Source organism: Trachypithecus francoisi, unplaced genomic scaffold (genome assembly GCF_009764315.1).
Source record: "Trachypithecus francoisi isolate TF-2019V2 unplaced genomic scaffold, Tfra_2.0 Lachesis_group0, whole genome shotgun sequence".
Lineage (NCBI taxonomy): Eukaryota > Metazoa > Chordata > Mammalia > Primates > Cercopithecidae > Trachypithecus > Trachypithecus francoisi.
This window is the reverse complement of record NW_022681453.1, coordinates 55624731-55641529: the sequence shown is the minus strand read 5'-3', so window position 1 is coordinate 55641529 and position 16799 is coordinate 55624731. Positions and strand designations below refer to the sequence as shown.

At 40.8% G+C, this 16799-nt stretch overlaps 1 protein-coding gene across 3 annotated transcripts in view; it reads left to right on the top strand.

Moving 5' to 3' along the window:
- The window catches only part of VGLL4 (vestigial like family member 4), a 167784-nt gene that overhangs the window by 70793 nt on the left and 80192 nt on the right, over nucleotides 1-16799 (top strand). The window contains exon 1 of one of the 3 annotated variants that reach the window (XM_033210697.1): nucleotides 9401-10269. The exons of the other annotated variants lie outside the window; for them this stretch is intronic. Within the exon in view, the coding sequence (XP_033066588.1) occupies nucleotides 10188-10269 (82 nt within the window). The 5' untranslated portion in view covers nucleotides 9401-10187. Of the gene's footprint in view, nucleotides 1-9400; nucleotides 10270-16799 lie in introns of those variants that run through there. 3 annotated transcript variants of the gene reach the window in all.

Below are 16799 nucleotides of genomic sequence, written 5' to 3'. Positions count from 1 at the left end.
CCTGCTATAAGTGTCACAGAGTTCTTACTATCCATTAGAGAAATGCAAAGTGAAGTCATAGTGTGGCTGCTCCATACCTACCAGAATAACAGGACTGAAAGTTGGAAAACTGTTGGCAAGGATGTGGAGCAACTTGAAATCTCATACCCTGCTGGTGGGAGTATAAATGGGTACTACTGCTGTGGAAAACTATTTGGCAATATTTACTTAAGCTGAACATACACTTCCTTTTTTTTTTTTTTGAGACAAGAGTCTCGTGGTGTTGCCCAGGCTGGAGTGCAGTGGCGCGATCTCGGCTCACTGCAAGCTCCGCCTCCTGGATTCACGCCATTCTCCTGCCTCCGCCTCCCAAGTAGCCAGGACTACGGGTGCCCGCCACAGCGCCCGGCTAATTTTTTACATTTTTAGTAGAGACGGGGTTTCACCGTCGTCTCGATCTCCTGACCTCGTGATCCACACGCCTCGGCCTCCCAAAGTGCTGGGATTACAGGCGTGAGCCACCGTGCCCGGCTGAACATACACTTTCTACGTATCTGCTTCTGAGTACATGTGCAACAGAAATGTATTCAGAGGCTGACAAGAGACACATACTAGAATATTCATAGCAGCACTATTTATAATAACTCCCATGTAGAAACTACCTAAATGCCCATCAGTGGTGGTAGAATGAAGGACCTGTGATATATTGGAGTAATGGAGTACTAGACAGCAGTGGAAATGAATGCTAGGCAACTGCACATAAAAATAATGCTACCACTTATAAACAATGTGGAGTGAAGGAATCCAGCCACAAGAGTAGCTACCATACGATTCTTTTTCTATAAAGCAGTCAATCTGATCTACGTTCTTAAATGTTAGGATAGTAAGTTACCCTATGGGGGTAGTTACTGGAAGAGGGAATGGGTGGAGGTGGGGTACATTACAATTCTCCCTATTAAAATAACAGCCATGGTTTGTCTTTCTTGGACGGCACCCTAACTGGTTGGAAGGATGACTCTGGAGGTGCTTAGCGCACTGCATGAGTGAAGCACTTGCGCAGTCAGACTGACCTGTGAAATGAAGTTGCGTCACACATTGGGGTTAGCAGCAAACTTAGCCTTTCAAATATTGAGTATTTGGGACATTTTCTCCAGTTCTTCTCGTATTTTTCCATGGAAGTCAGTTCTAGTCAATCTTGCAGGAATACATCTATGGATAATTATGATTTGCTACAAAGTGAATATCAGAATAGTGTTTTAGTTGTGAATGTTCTTTAAATGGGACTTACTGAACCTAAATTAGTTGTAGTAGTGAAAATCACTAAAATAATCATGTATGTTTGCAAGAAAATATTTGTATTGTCAAACATATAAGACAGTAGTTGTAAAACTAACAAGTTAAAGTGTTTTGCAAGAGATTTCTCTTTTCTTGGGGATGCTAATCTAATTAAATTCCCTTCCCTCACGCTGATTTATTTAAAACACCATCCTTATCCTGTAATCCTAGCACTTTGGGAGGCTGTGGTGGGCAGATCACTTGAGGTCAGGAGTTCTAGACCAACCTGGCCAACATGGTGAAATCCTGTCTCTACTAAAAATACAAAAATTACCCTGGCGTGGTGGCATGTGCCTGTTATCCCAGCTACTTTGGAGGCTGAGGCAGGAGAATTGCTTGAACCTGGAGGGCACAAGTTGCGTTGAGCAGACATTGCGCCACTGCACTCCCGCCTGGGCAACAGAGTGAGACTATGTCAAACAAACAAACAAACAAAAAAAAAAACACCATTCCCAGTCTGCACTTTTTAGGATTATTAATGTTAAATTTATGTTAAAGGCACATTTCCTATTTAATCATTTGATATCAATTTAATTGGTTTTGTATTTTAAGTTTTGCAGAGTTTAGTAAGAATTAAACTATTTGTTAAAAGATATTTTCTATGACTTTTAATATTAAATAAAATAAGATTTATTTTTGTATTTGAAATATAACGCACATCAGGCAAGAAATAGCACAAATTCTGCAGTTTGCTTTTTCAAAATGGTCTTTGTAATTTAAAGTTCACCCCTAGAGGGTGCTGTTGTATTGAAAATTTAAATTTGATCTGAAGCCCCATTTAAAGTTTTTGAAAAGTGCATAAATGTGTGTTAAAATCTTACTAGATTACAGAGAATGATCAGTCGCTACTTAATAGAAGTTGAGTGTGTTTTAACTTACAAATGGTAGTATTTTATCAATAATAAAATCTAAGACATAGTTTAATGATACTTGCTTTTGTGAAAAATTCCAAAAAATACTGTCCTTTTAAAAAATCATCCTTGAGCAACCCCAAGTTGTATAAACACTATTTTATGATATATTTAGGAATTCTTTACTTACAAGAAAGTAACAACAAAGGAAGCTTATTAGATACTTGGTTTATGTCTTTTTTTTTTTTAAAGTCAGCTACTCCCTGGTACTGTACATCATTGATATTTAAGGCATTTGAAGTTTGTTTTGTTTTGGTTTCTTTAATTCAGCAGCTTAGCTGTTAACCTACTGTGTACAAAGCAGTCTTTATAATATGGTAGGGGACCGACACAGAAACTGTCTCATAGTCTGTTTTGTTTTAGAAAGAAGTATAGAATAAACCTAAAATAATGCAGGATAAAGAGATTAATCCTAGCTAATGGTTCTTGGGGGGGTAATTCAGCTAGGCTTTTAAGGAATTTGCATTCTAAACAGTGTTTAAAAGAAAAGAAAGTTTAGTTTCTTAAGTCTTCTTTTTTACCACTAAATGCTAGGTTTTACCTTAAACACTTTTCTTTTTTCTTTTTTCTTTTTTGACTCGGAGTCTCGCTCTATTGCTCAGACTGGAGTGCAATGGTGCAATCTTGGCTCAATACGACCTCCGCCTGCCAGGTTCAAGCAGTTCTCCTGCCTTAGCCTCCCAAGTAGCTGGGATTATAGGCACCTGCCACCACACCTGGCTAATTTTTTTTGTATTTGGTAGAGATGGAGTTTCACTATGTTAGTCAGGCTAGTCCCGAACTCCTGACCTCTGGTGATCCACCCCACCGGCCCTCCCAAAGTGTTGGGATTACAGGTGTGAGCCACCACGCCCGGCCCCTTAAACCCTTTTCTATGCTTTCCTTCTTACAACCTTATCTTAGTAATTAAGATAAGTAGATTACGAAGCAAAATATATTGACCAATGTAGTGTTTTACAAACACCGCCATCATTATCATCATTACTGTTCTTAGTATACTGAGGAATGTGCTGGTAAATTGCGATGGACCTAGAGATCCTCTGAAACATGACATTTTTGCATCTCCAACTTACTGTTTAACTGATGCCTTAGCTCAAGGAATAGTCAAACTTATTTTCTTGTTATTAATAAGATCTGTTTTGAATATTATTTATATCAGGTTAAAGTGTGTGTGTGTGTTTCTACATGTAGTAAGAAGAGGAAAAAAGCACTTTAAAATGAAAGCATTAACTGAATATCCAGCTTACTTGAAACCCTGGGAGGAAGAGCACAACGGAATCCAGTGGGGAAACCAAATAGCGCAGTAGGGTTACTCATGTTTTCTAGTGTGATATTTGGAGATGTTATGTTAGACTTAACATTGAAACTTTCCCCACTCTTCAGGTGCTCAAATGAAAGCATTTTATTTTAAATAAATGTCTGGGGAGTGATTTTGATCATTTGGCTTTTCTTTTCCCAGGCTGATATTAAATAGAAGATTATTTGGCTTTTATTACACAGCTCACAGTTTTGGTGATCTATTCTAAAGTGGTAGTCAAACCTCTAGCAAATTAAACAGATCAGCCTAGTAATTAGCCTGGGCTTTCTTTTATCGTCATATTGCCATTATTCCACAAAGATGCTGAGACACAACCATAATTAACATTTATAAAGCACTTATTGGGCCAGGCATGGTGGCTCACGCCAGTAATCCCAGCACTTTGGGAGGCCAAGGCGGGTGGATGGCTTGAGGCCAGGAGTTCAAGACCAGCCCAGGCAACATAACGAGAACCTGTCTCTACAGAAAACGATTTAAAAAAAAATTAGCTGGATACGGTGGCATGCACCACTGAAGTGGAGGATCACTTGAGCCTGGGAAGTCAAGGCTGCAGTGAGCTGTGATTGAGCCACTGCACTCTAGCCTGGGCAACAGAGGGAGATCCTGTTTCAAAAAACTGAATCAAACCAAACCAAACCAAACCAAGTTGAGCACTTATTATGTGCTGTTGGGGAGTTTTACACTAAGGACTGAGGCTTAGCTTTCCTTCCCTCTAGAAGCTTATGGTCTAGTTTGGGGGAATTGGTACTGACATATGGTATAATTAGTAAACAGTAGAAGATAAAAAGCACCTGCACAAGTCTATAAGCTCTGCAGGTTTAGAGCTGTCTCAGTCGACTTTGCTCTTTGAGACAGATACCGCATCTTAAACATCTTTGAATCTTCCAAAGTTGTAAAGAAATGTTTGGATTCTTATTAACTTGTTAAACCCCAATCAAAAGGGGGTATCATGAGATATGTAAGCTATAATAAGATATACATACCCATTGCTTGTGTCTCACCAGGGAATATTATTGTGTTGCTGCTTTTTAAAAATCAAGAACTTTCCTCATCCACACCTTCATTATAGGAAGAATAAACTATTTGTAGGCTAGTTAGAAATTCAGGAAAATGTAAAAAATGCCCACCATTCAAAGATGGGCACTGTTAACATTTTGGAATACTTTCCAGTCTTTTTAATGTATACTTTTTTCTATATATATGTATGTACTCATAAATACATTAGCACAGTTGGTGAATAATGTGAATTAGTTTTATATCCCATTTTTATTGTTTTCAGTTAACAAATGTAGTACTATCACACAGTATATAGCATAGCATTTCCTCATGTCATTATAGATTATTGAAGGTGTTGTAATGGCCACATAATATTCTGTCAACGATAAGCCACAGTTTTAATGCATCCTATTATTTTTGGACTTTAGGTTTTCAGGTTTTCATTTTATATATAGCAGTATGATAAGCATCTTTATGAAACTCTTCAAATCTTACTATTTTCTTAAGACAGAAGTCTAGAAGTAGAGTCCAATGCAAGGACAAAGGCATGGACATTTTTCATAGAACAGTCCAGTGTGTGTCAACCTGCTTTATAGGCAGGCGTTATGTGTTTATGCTGCATTAGCAGTGAGCAAAGGTTCCAACGGCATCCTGTTGCACCAGCAAGAAATAAGATTGAAAAAGTCTTTTTGTTAAATTGGTAGATGGAAAATCACTTAATTTCTTAAAATTTATATTTCTTTGATTATTAGTAAGGTTGAATAGTTTTCCAAAATGTGTTGGCCATTTGTTTCTCATGCTCTTTACTCAAAAAATGTTTATTCAGATCAAGTGGTTTTTCAATTTTTTTCCTTTGCTCTATTTTTAAATGTTCTTTATATACCAAGAACATTTATCCTTCACTGTAATATATGATACAAATATATTCTTCTGTTTCATGTTTTTGCCTCTACTTGGTTTTGGTGTTTTTAGATGTATAAAAGCATAAAATCTGTATACTAAATCAAATTCTACAATTTCCTTGGTGGCTTCTGTCTTTTATTAAAAATTTTATTTCTGGCTTAGCAAATGTTTTCCTATTCCAAATCAGATAGTGTGAACATATCCTTATAGTTTTGTAAGTTTTTGCAGCAAAAACCTTACTTTAAAAGCATCTAAATCATCTTTAAAACATTTGGGATTTATTTTGATGTACAGTATAAGGCAAAGTGCTATTTGGGTTCTTTTCTCAGTAATGCTTGTTTTGTAACCCACTTCTTCCCCATTGGCCTGGATTTCTGATTCCTATATACACAGTATCTGTCTGGTCCTACCTAGTCTGTACCCAGTAACACTCCAAAAATGTTCTTTGCTTTATGTTTTAAATATTTGGTAGATCAAACGTATTCATTCTTAAAAAAAGAAATAGCTTTTCCCATCTCATTTGTGTGTGTGGATAAAATTTAGACCCATATTTCCAATTCCCTACAAAACTATCCTGTTGGTACTTTAATTCTAAATATATTAGCCTATGAATGAATCTGAGAAGGACTGATATTTTTTAGTATTTGGGTTTTTTTTTTTTTTTAAATGGATGAGTTGATTGTACCCTGAAGTACAATCAGAATCTACATGGTGTTTCTTAAAGGCAATGACCTGTGGTCTCCGAGATGTTGACAGCCACCTAATGACATCGAGTAAGATAATCCAGTGTGTGCTGGAAGTAGGGATGGGGAAATGAAGAATCTTTTAGATGTTTACTGATTTTATTCAGCTGGTATTTTTTGATGGCCTACCATGTGCCAGGCTTCTCTGCCAGACTGACCTTGAAAAGGTGAGGAAGGCATAGTCCTTGCTCCGAAGGTCTAGACTTGGCTAGGAACGAAGCACATATAAGGGGCGGGTTGAGCATCCTAATCCAAAAATCTGAAATGAAAAATGCTCCAAAATCTGAACAGTTTTGAGTGCTGACACAACATTCAAGTGAAACGCTCATATTGGAGAATTTCAGATTTCAGACTTTAAAATTAGAGATGCTCAACTGGTAAGTATAACGCAAATATTCCAAAAACCAAGCAGGTCCGAAATCCAAAACACTTATGGTCCAGGTATTTTGGATAAGGACTACTTATCCTGTAAAAGGATAGCTTGGAGTAGTGTGTGAGGAGATGGTAGGACAGGGTCCCAGGCAGGTTTCACAGGACAGGACGGGGCTTTCTGACAAGTCTCAAGGAAGAGAGGATGTTTGCTGAGTAGACAGGCAGGGAAAGAAGAGACGTCTTGCACACTGAGAAGCGAACTGATGTGATTTGTGGAATAACTAACTGCAGGTCATCCAGTGTGCTTGAAACTAAGGTGAAGGTTGTCCGGGGCTGGGATGGAAAGGCCTAGAGTTGGTCCAGGAGGCACTCCCAGCCTGCAGAGGCTGGCTATTTTAGCTGGCCCCTCTGGAGCACAAGCTTCTCTGTGAAACCAGGTTTGTTTCATTTTCCCCCAAGACTTTGTTGCAGACTGATAGTTTATAAAATGTAATGCAATGCAATAACTAGAAAATAACTGAAAACTATAGCTCTCTAATTGCTCTAATATTAAGATTAGAGAGACATAAAATTAGTCTGTCAAATTGCTACAGAAGTTTTAAATGTTCATTCTCAGTTTCTGTATCTAGATTTTGGGGAGTAGGAACACCTGGTGCTCGAACCCCTCTGGATCACACTTGAGTAGCACCATGCTAGCCTCCCGGATCAGCGGGAAAGACGTGGTGGCTGTTGGCTGGGAATGTTACAACAGTCAACGTAGAGCTGTGAGACAGTGTCCATGAAAATGGAGCCTGAGAACTGCTATTGTAAATGATGCTGAGTCACTAAAGGGAAGTTACCAAATATTTGATTCATTTTCTACAATGGTATTGTTTGAATCATGTGCTTAAATCACTATTAAAAAAAAAAAAACTCTTCATGTCAAAATAAGTGAATAAAACAAAATATCTTAAGGCAGGATTTTGTTTTTTTCCCTTCCCAGATGAAAGCAATGGTTCTCAACCTTGACTGCATATTGGATTCATCTGGGACTTTAGAATCTAATGCTGCTGGTTCCCACCCCCTCAGATGAGTTTGGGATGCAACCTCAGCATCAAGATTTTTAAAAGCTCCCCCCTGGTTCTAATATGCAGTCACCTCTCCCCCATGTGGGATATTCTAATGATGGATAAAGTTTTCTGATTGAGAATTTATGTAAAAACATAGCACAGTAAGAGTACTCCAAAACTATCAGTTGAATTTAAATCTGATACCTGATATTGTTTGTTTTCAGTGCAATGATCTTGTGTATATTGGATGTTATGAATTTTAAGTTTTCTTAAACCCTCCCCACCAAGTACCATTAAGTATTTTAATTACAATTGATAGGATACATATCTTTTACTATAGCTTATTACATGTAATATAGCATCAGTAAATAGTCTTATAAATGAAAGCTTGTGAAATCTTGATTCCCCTTTTACTTACTTCCCCTGATTGTCACCCCAGTGATTACTGTTGGAGCAATGACGGCAACAGTATTTGGATGTCATATGAATTTCCAAATAAGTTTTTTTTTTTTGAGATGGAGTCTTGTTTTGTCACCCAGGCTGGAGTGCAGTGGCACAATCTTGGCTCACTGCAGCCTCTGCCTCCTGGGTTCAAGCAATTCTCCTGCCTCAGCCTCCCAAGTAGCTGGGATTACAGGCACATGCCACTACGCCCGGCTAATTTTTATATTTTTAGTAGAGACAGAGTTTCACCATGTTGGCCAGGCTGTTCTCAAACTCCTGACCTCAAGCGATCTGCCCGTCTCAGCCATGAGCCACCGCATCCGGACTCCCAAATAGGATTTCATTAGAACAGCTTGCCATGAGTATGCCTAATAAATCCAATGCAACTATTGCTGGATTTTTAACATACAACTCCTTCAAATTATTTATTCAAATATTATTTTAGAATGTTAAAAATATATTTTTAGAATATTCATTCAAATGTTTAGAGGTTTTTTTTCTATTTTGTTAACATATTCTTCATGTGCTGAAAACTGAACATTCAGTGGTTCACTCATTAAGTAAACAGTTTCTGAGCACCTACACTTGGTTGTGCTAGGCACTGGGTAATGAAAGTTTAAGCCCCAAGTCCTCACAATAGCAAAGAGTACAGCTGCATGCCACTAGCTTCTTATACACAGGTGGGTGTCATACATGCCAAATGAAAATAATTTTACCCTTTCCTTCTATAATTTGAAGTACATTTTCAATTTTTGATATTATAGTCTTATTTGCTTAAACACTCTTCCACCTCTTCTCCCCTCCTTGTCTCACACTGTTGCCCAGGCTGGAGTGCTGTGGCATGATCTTGGCTCACTGCAGCCTCCTCCTCCCAGGTTCAAACAATTCTCCCACTTCAGCCTCCTGAATAGCTGGGATTACAGGTGCGCACTACCACGCCAGGCTAATTTTTGTATTTTTAGTAGAGACGGGGTTTCGCCATGCTGGCCAGGCTGGTCTCAAACTCCTGACCTCAAGTGATCTGCCTGCTTGGACTGGGGTTACAGGTGTGAACCACTGCACCCGGCCCCCTTGTTTTTTTTTTTTTTTTTTTTAATAAAGTTATAACATTAGGAGGGAAAAAACACTTTAAAAGTAGTTCTGTCAACTATTTTGGGGGCTGTGGGACAGTCATTTAATCCATCTGAACCTCAGTTTCCTCTGCTGTGAAAGGGTGATACCCTCCCTGCCCTGTCCATCTCAGTTGTTACAGGGATTATGGAAGAAGTTATATGTAACGTTAACATAAGAGATTTAAATATCCAGCTAAAGTGTAAATGAACATTATAAAACAATCTTTAAAAGAAACAAAGAAACTATATATATATATGGCTTATGCATCACTAGCACTTCGGGTTTCTGAAGCCCTAACGTGAAATTTCACGAAAGTTGCATTCCATGGAAGTTTGCTTCCATGGTGAATTGACTTTGTACTCAGCTCCTGAAAAAGAAACTTCCTGGGTTTTCTTTTTTCCTCCTACGGTTTTGCAGCGGCCGGGCTGCTTCCTGTCAAGAGCCACTCTGCCAAGGCCCCGTCTCTAGAGTCTCTCCCCCTCCCCTTTCTCTTTCTTTCCAACACTTGCTACATTGAGAGGCTGATCCTGTGCAGAAGCCCTCCCTGCCTCGGCCGCGCGGCGCAGTGAGCATGCTCGGCCTCCTGCGGGAAGAGGAAGCGGCCGCATAGGAGTCATGCCAAGCATAGCCCGCATGTCAGCGCTGCCGGCTTGCAGCGGGCTGTGAGCGGGGCCGGCGCCGCTTTGTCCTAGGAAACGGGCTGCGCTTTTCTCTTTTTCACTCTTTTCCATTTCCAGGAAGGACTTGTAAGGACTTCTGAAACGCTGTTTTCATACTCGATCGGGGATACAGTACATACACCGTCTACTAGTAAGCCCTTGAAGGGTTTCGTGTGAGCTCGATTTTTTGTGCCTGGGGTTTTTTTTTTTTTTAAACTTTTGCATACTTTGTTTTGATAGTCTGAGGCTGGGCCTCTGCCTTTGTGAAGTTGAAGAGCCAGGAGCTACTCAGCAACAATTCATTTTTGAAACTTAACTCTTTTGGGGCGAAAGCAAAGAGCTGGTTTTCTTTGCTAGCCCAATAAATGCTATTTATGAAGATGGACCTGTTGAACTATCAGTACTTGGACAAGATGAACAACAATATCGGCATTCTGTGCTATGAAGGTAGATGTCCTGCTGTAGAATTACTGCCCGTTGCTCGTCTCGGCCACTCCTCCTCAGTGTGCTGGGTGCCTGCCTTCTAAGCGCCTGCTGTCCTTCTCGGGGCTGTAGGGCGCTTGAAAGGCCGGCGTCTCTTAGGTTCGGTTCGGCACCGAGTGTGTTCGGATCGCAGGCTGCGGTGGGGGGCTGGACGGGGAGGCGGTGAAGTAGAAACCCTTCAAAGTTTGTTTTATGCTTGCAACGTACTCGCGCCTTACATTTTTAATTCTTTAAAATGTATGTTTTTTTGATTTCCGTTAATATTGTCTTTAGGGGAAGGACTTGTAGAACGCCGGTAAAAGTTGAGCCACTGTTTGGGGGAGGGGCTGGTAAGGATTGCACCGTCTACTGTACCCCGTTGTGGGCCACAGCAGCTCACGGAGGGGGAGCCAAAGTTACAGCGAGTTTCTGTGCTCGCGAGTGAGTGTCCCAAACAGCGGAGAATGTCGCTGTCCCGCGTGGGGCTGGAAGGGCACCGTGTCAGCGAGCACAGGCCGGCTCTTTGTCTCGCTGGCGCTTCCTGTGCAGCCCGGGGAGCTCTGACATTGGGGGGTGTTCCTCGCGCTCTGCTCCCTGTGGGAGCGATTACACAACACCCCGACCCCCCCAGCCTGCCCTGAAAAAGAGAAAGCCGCGCTCAATTCTTATTTATTACCTCCTCCTGCCCGCGAGGTGCTTCCCCCACTCTTTTGTATTTCAAGCTGTCTCTGGTAGCAGTAAGAGAAAAATCTATTTCTTAAGCGGTTGGAACATCCTCTACGTGCGATTTGAAAAAGTGGCAATGGCCTGGGTCTGCCGCGGAGAGGCATCTCCGGGGGAGTTCGGCCTGGCAGGAAGTGTATTTTTTGTTGTAACCACACACACATCCGGGACTCTTCTCTTTCTCATTCAGCAGAAGCAGTTTCCATTTTTTCTCCAATAATACACGGGACATTTCTCTTGAAAAAGAAAACAGCTACAAAAACTTGGGAGGGTAATTCACTTGTAATTTTTAGTCTAAAAACTTAAGGCCTGTTTCCTAATCAGTTGAAAACTTACCCTTTCAAGAATATTTTTCCCCTTCAAGGGAAAAAAAAACCCTCATTCGCGTTGTTTTTTAAAACTATGGATAAGGATCTCATATTTAACATTTCTTAAAAAGGGTATTTGTTTTTCTTTACTCCTACTAGTTCTTGCTATGAGAATTTTGGTGAATTGCTTTCTTTGCATCTGATGTATTAAGTAACATCTTGCGTCTGAACTCACTTTAAAAAGGTAGACGACTTTAGAAAGCCATAAGCAGCCATTGCTGGGCTTGTTTCCTGTGACATTCACACATTGCAGTCAGGGTTTTGTTTTTGTTGTTTTTTTTAACCATCCCCCACTTCCCCCAACAAGAAAGAAAAACTTTTGAGGCAATTTCTGTTGTATTGTCTTTGCCAACAAGTAATATGATATTTTAAAAACAAAACATAATGGCCTAAGAGAGAAATATAAGATAGTAGGGAAATTGATACCAGATACCAGATTAATTTTTCCTGTCTCCGATTGGTGAGGACCAGCTTATGGACAGCGAGCCCAGGACGAGTTGTTGTGTAGCACGCAACACACAGGAAACTACAGTGCTCTTCTCTTCTCTTCTCCCTCGGTATTTGGGAGGAAGAAACTTTGATTTTGAAAGTTGAGTAGCTATATGGGATAATGGACTAAAGTCTGTTTGGTTTAAACATCTGCTCCGATTTTCCTTATTATGAGAGTTAACATTATTTTAACACCAGAATAAATGCAGAGGAAATGAAGGAAAGCACAGCAAAATTTGAGTGGTGTTTATAGTGAATTGTTGATGTCCTAGTGGTTTTCTCAGTGTAAACACTGCACACATCTGGTCTGAACTCGAGGGTATTTTGAAGATGGGCATAAATCATACAGGGGATTTTTTCGTAAGAAAAGTTGGAAAGATTATGGTTCTTTTAAATCCAGCACTTGGACTTGGAGAATATTCGTTTTAAACATATTAGCTCCCCAGCATTCCAGGGAAGTTGTTTGGAAAATGGAATGTACTGTTGGTAGGCAACATTTGATTTCATTTAGGGCACAGTCAAGTTTCATGCCCCTTAAGAATAAGGGACAAATTAATTTTTTGACGTTTTAGTTTTAAAAATTAAGATGCGGATGGTAAATTATTCTTACCAGCTAAATTATACCATATTCCTTAGTTGTATAAGACACAGCTTTACTCATAAATAAACCATGTGTCTGGTTTTTTGTTTTTTTTTTTTTGAGACGAAGTCTCACATTTGTCCCCCAGGCTGGAGTGCGGTGGCGCGATCTCGGCTCACTGCAACCTCTGCCTCCCGGGTTCAAGCGATTCTCCTGCCTCAGCCTCCTGAGTAGCTGGGATTACAGGTGCACGCCACCACGCCTGGCCCATTTTTGTATTTTTAGTAAAGATGGGTTTCACCATGTTGGCCAGGCTGGTTTCGAACTCCTGACCTCAGGTAATCCGCCCGCCTCAGCCTCCCAAAGTGCTGGAATTACAGGCGTGAGCCACTGCGCTCAGCCTGTGCCATCTTTCTTAAATCTCTCTTGTGACTTAATATGCAAATAGATCTTTTTAGCTGTTTACCTTATAGCATACAAGGTCTTCCTTCCTGACTGACTCCATATTGCTTAGATGTGGACTCCCTCCTTGGTAACTGCTTCCTGGCTCCTGTCCTCCACCATAGTTGTCTGCAAGAATAATTGAAAAGAGAATAAAGGGAAAAAGTTAACCACAATTAGCAGGTTTGGGGTGGGAGAAGGAGAAGTTAGGCAGAGGGCCGGAAGAATCGAAGTCTGGCTAACTTCTGGGAGCTAATTACCTTCACTAATGATGAGCAGATTAGCAGAACTGTGCTTGTGCTAATGCGTTCAGAACCTCATGGCTTATTACTACCATACTCAGCAATTAACCACTGCATCATTCATCACTCCACTGAATACTCCAATGATACCCACTTGAAGCCCAGTTTTGCCTCTGTCTCCATGAAAAGGTCTTAGGCCAACCCCAGCCCTCATTTTTTTTCCCTCCTCTGAACACCTGAGAATACCTTGCTGGACTGGTGAAAGCTTCATGAAGGCAAAGCATTCTCTCTTGGTGACCATTGCATCCCTGAATCCTGGCACAGGGTCTGAGTGGGCTCTCAGGAAGTGGTTTAGAATGAAGGCTGACTCAAAAACAATCAGTGCAATCTCTCAATGGCAGCTGTAGTTGCTACTGTATAATTTAACACTTGATTATATACTGCCTTGTATTCTCTAATTATCTAATTATTGCAGCGCTATCCAGGGCCTCAGACATCATCTAATACCTTTGCCTTGTTTTCACCAAGGAAAGTGAGGCTCAGAGAGGTAAACTCTTTTTCAGAAAGTTTATTTAGAAAGTTTGTGGCAGGAATGAATTGAGTTTTGACTCTTCTATGAATCTCCTATGCCGTACTGCCTCTCCAGAATTATTTCATGTCTTTTTTTTGAGACAGAGTCTTGCTCTGTTGCCCAGACTAGAGTGCAGTGGCGCCATCTCCACTCATTGCAACCTCTGCCTCCCGGGTTCTAGTGATTCTCCTGCCTCAGCCTCCCTAGTAGCTGGGATTACAGGTGCCCTGCACCATGACCAGACAATTTTTGTATTTTTAGTAGAGACGGGGTTTCACCATGTTGGCCAGGCTGGTCTCAAACTCCTGACCTCAGGTGATCTGCCTGCCTTGGCCTTCCAAAGTGCTAGGATTACAGGCGTGAGCCACTGCGCCCGGCTTATTTCATGTCTTATCTCCTCATTAGCTCTGTGATGTTAGGGTCATGCCCTGTCCTGGGTGCCCTCACAGCCTAACACGAGGATAACACCCTGGATTACAGTGCACAGTCGAGCCTCTCCCACTTCTCCTTGCTCTGAAGCCAGTTGCTGGTCCAAATTCCCAGGCTGTTGTGATGTTGGGGAAAGGGTAGGTGAGACACCTCTGAGTGAGCAGGCTCGCTGGAAGGTGCTCCTTGTGCTGCTCTGGCACTGGTCTTGCTTTCCTTTTGTCTGCCTGTGCAGAGGAGGAGGCCTGCGTGGATGCCAGCCCCAGAGCCAGTCCCCAGGGAGCAGGGACAGGGAGAGGGACAGGTTAGACTACCGGCTTTCCTCAAGATGGCTGTCGCTGCACTGACATCATCCTGGGGCTGAGACCTGGGCCTGCCAAACGCGCCCTGGCTGGCTGGGGCCTTACACTGCTGGTAGCAATACTTTAATTATGGGTTAAGAGCCATTAGTCTGTAATTTGGTGGAAGAATTCTCTCCTTTTAATTTAATAGCGTGATTTATATTGGGAGAAAGTAGGAATACATTGCATTTGTGATCCTCTCAAAGCTTAAGAGCGAATTATTCCGACTTCACGTTTTAGAACGTTTCATTGTTTTAAACACAGTTATTCCTTGTTTCATCACAGGCAACTTTTAAGTTAATTTTCTGGAATGGAAGGGAAGACGCACACTGGAGAGTTGCTGAGTTCACTGAGACCCTGTGATCTTTTGGTGTCCGCCAGTCTAACCACCAGTGGTTGAGTGGAGTCCTGGCTTCATTGTTCTTTGTCTAATGAGCTCAGGCATCAGGAAACTTAGGAGGCTTGGGTAGGTGAAAAGGCCACAGCACAGGGCCATTTCATACCCTCTCCTGGTCCCCAGCCCTGCATATCAAGTGACGAGCTCTTGATCTGGGATGTGTTCTGAGGTAGAACATCTGTAACTGTTTTGCTGTGGAAAGTCATTTTACTTTAGCTTTTTACTTGCAGGAAAGGATAGGCAGTGGGGGCAGGTGGGGGATAGGGAGGAAGAGGGAGACAGAGAGAGAAAGAAACTAAGAGGAGCTTGAGTAGTAAAACATGCCCAGGTGAGCCCAGGAGCTCTGTGAGAGAGCTGGCATGGCTGCTGTCTTTCTCCTAATTACAGTTTGTGAAGTAAGATGTGATTATACCCTCCTTCCTTCCAGCTCCCACCCTTGTTTCTCAACCCCCTTCTTGAAAGATTATTGTACTTGGCTGTTTATCTCTTGGAGCCTACACTTGGCTCCTTCTGGAGGCCAGGTTTGTCTTCCTCCCTCCTTCCTTCCTTCCCTATTGTCTGTGTGGCCTTGTATTCCTAGGGTGCCCGGATGTGTTGCTGTGAAGATTTTTTAAAACATGCGGTAAAGATAGAAAGCAGTCCTCCTTGGCAAGTGAGGAGATTCCAAATTTCTCAATATAGTTTAGTTCTCCCTGTGAGGATGTTGCAGAAAACTGGATTTTTTCAGGAAGAAATTAGATCCAGATTTAGCACTTATGCGTGTACACAAATATATAAAAACAGTTGGACCAGGGAATGTTTCTGGCGATCTTTGTCATCTCAAAGTATCTGACGTTTATTCAGTGGCAGTTTCTATTTAGTGGTATTTATTATTGCACATTTAAGCTCATGGCAACTATTTTTTAAGACTTACTCTGCAATACATTTGTAGTCTAAAACAGGTTTCTCTCCATCTTTTATTTTTTAATGAACTCATGTGTCATTGTCCACCCCCTGACTTCTCAACAAAATCCTAACCATGACTGCTTATTCTTAAAAGCAGGGCCTGAAAATGATATTGCTTTCTTCATTTGCTCTCTTTTTTCCTTTCTGAATGTTACATGTTCTGTAAGTTTGAAGGAATTATTTTTGTCACGTTGCTTTGCTATCTTGCCTTTTTTTGCATTTTTTTTAATTCTGTAGATTGTTTTAATTTCAAGGTATGTATAGAATATGTTTTAATCCTATCCATGTGAATCATGACTAGTTGAAAGAATGTTTATTTACTCTAAATAAAATAGAAAACCTGTTAAAAGTCCTCTTTAATGTGTTGCTATGCATAGGGTCTTTCCAAACTCTTAACATTTCACTCTTTTGTTTGCAAAGTCTGTAAACATGACAAACTGAAATATATTTAGCAAGTGATTACAGAAAACTTAGTACTAGTACCATTTTGTTATCCCAGATCCATTCTGTTATTAAACATTTATGGAATGCCTATACTCTACTAAGGAATGTATTAGGGATTGATCTCTCATCATGTTTTATAACGAAATATACATACAGAAAAGTGCATAAAAATGTGTTTTTTATGTTTAGAGAAATGAACAACCTGGTGATGATGGCCAGGTCAAGAAATAATGAATTGCCCCTTCCAGGTATTATCTTTTGATCAGATCCCTCCCAACCCCAAGAGATCACCACAATTGTACCTTGCTTTTCTTTATACCTTTACTACCATGTGTATAATTCTAAACAAATTCTAGCTTGTTTTTTTTTTTTTAACCCTGTATAATGGGATTCCTGTATGCCTTCTTTTGTATCTTTTTTTGTGAGATCTTTTAAAGTAGTAGTAGTACACACATCCTGCGAGGTTTTGTTTTTTCCATGTGAAGCCAGTATCTCTTCAAGTGTGAAAACTCTTGGCTGTGGGATATACAGACATTATATACAGATAA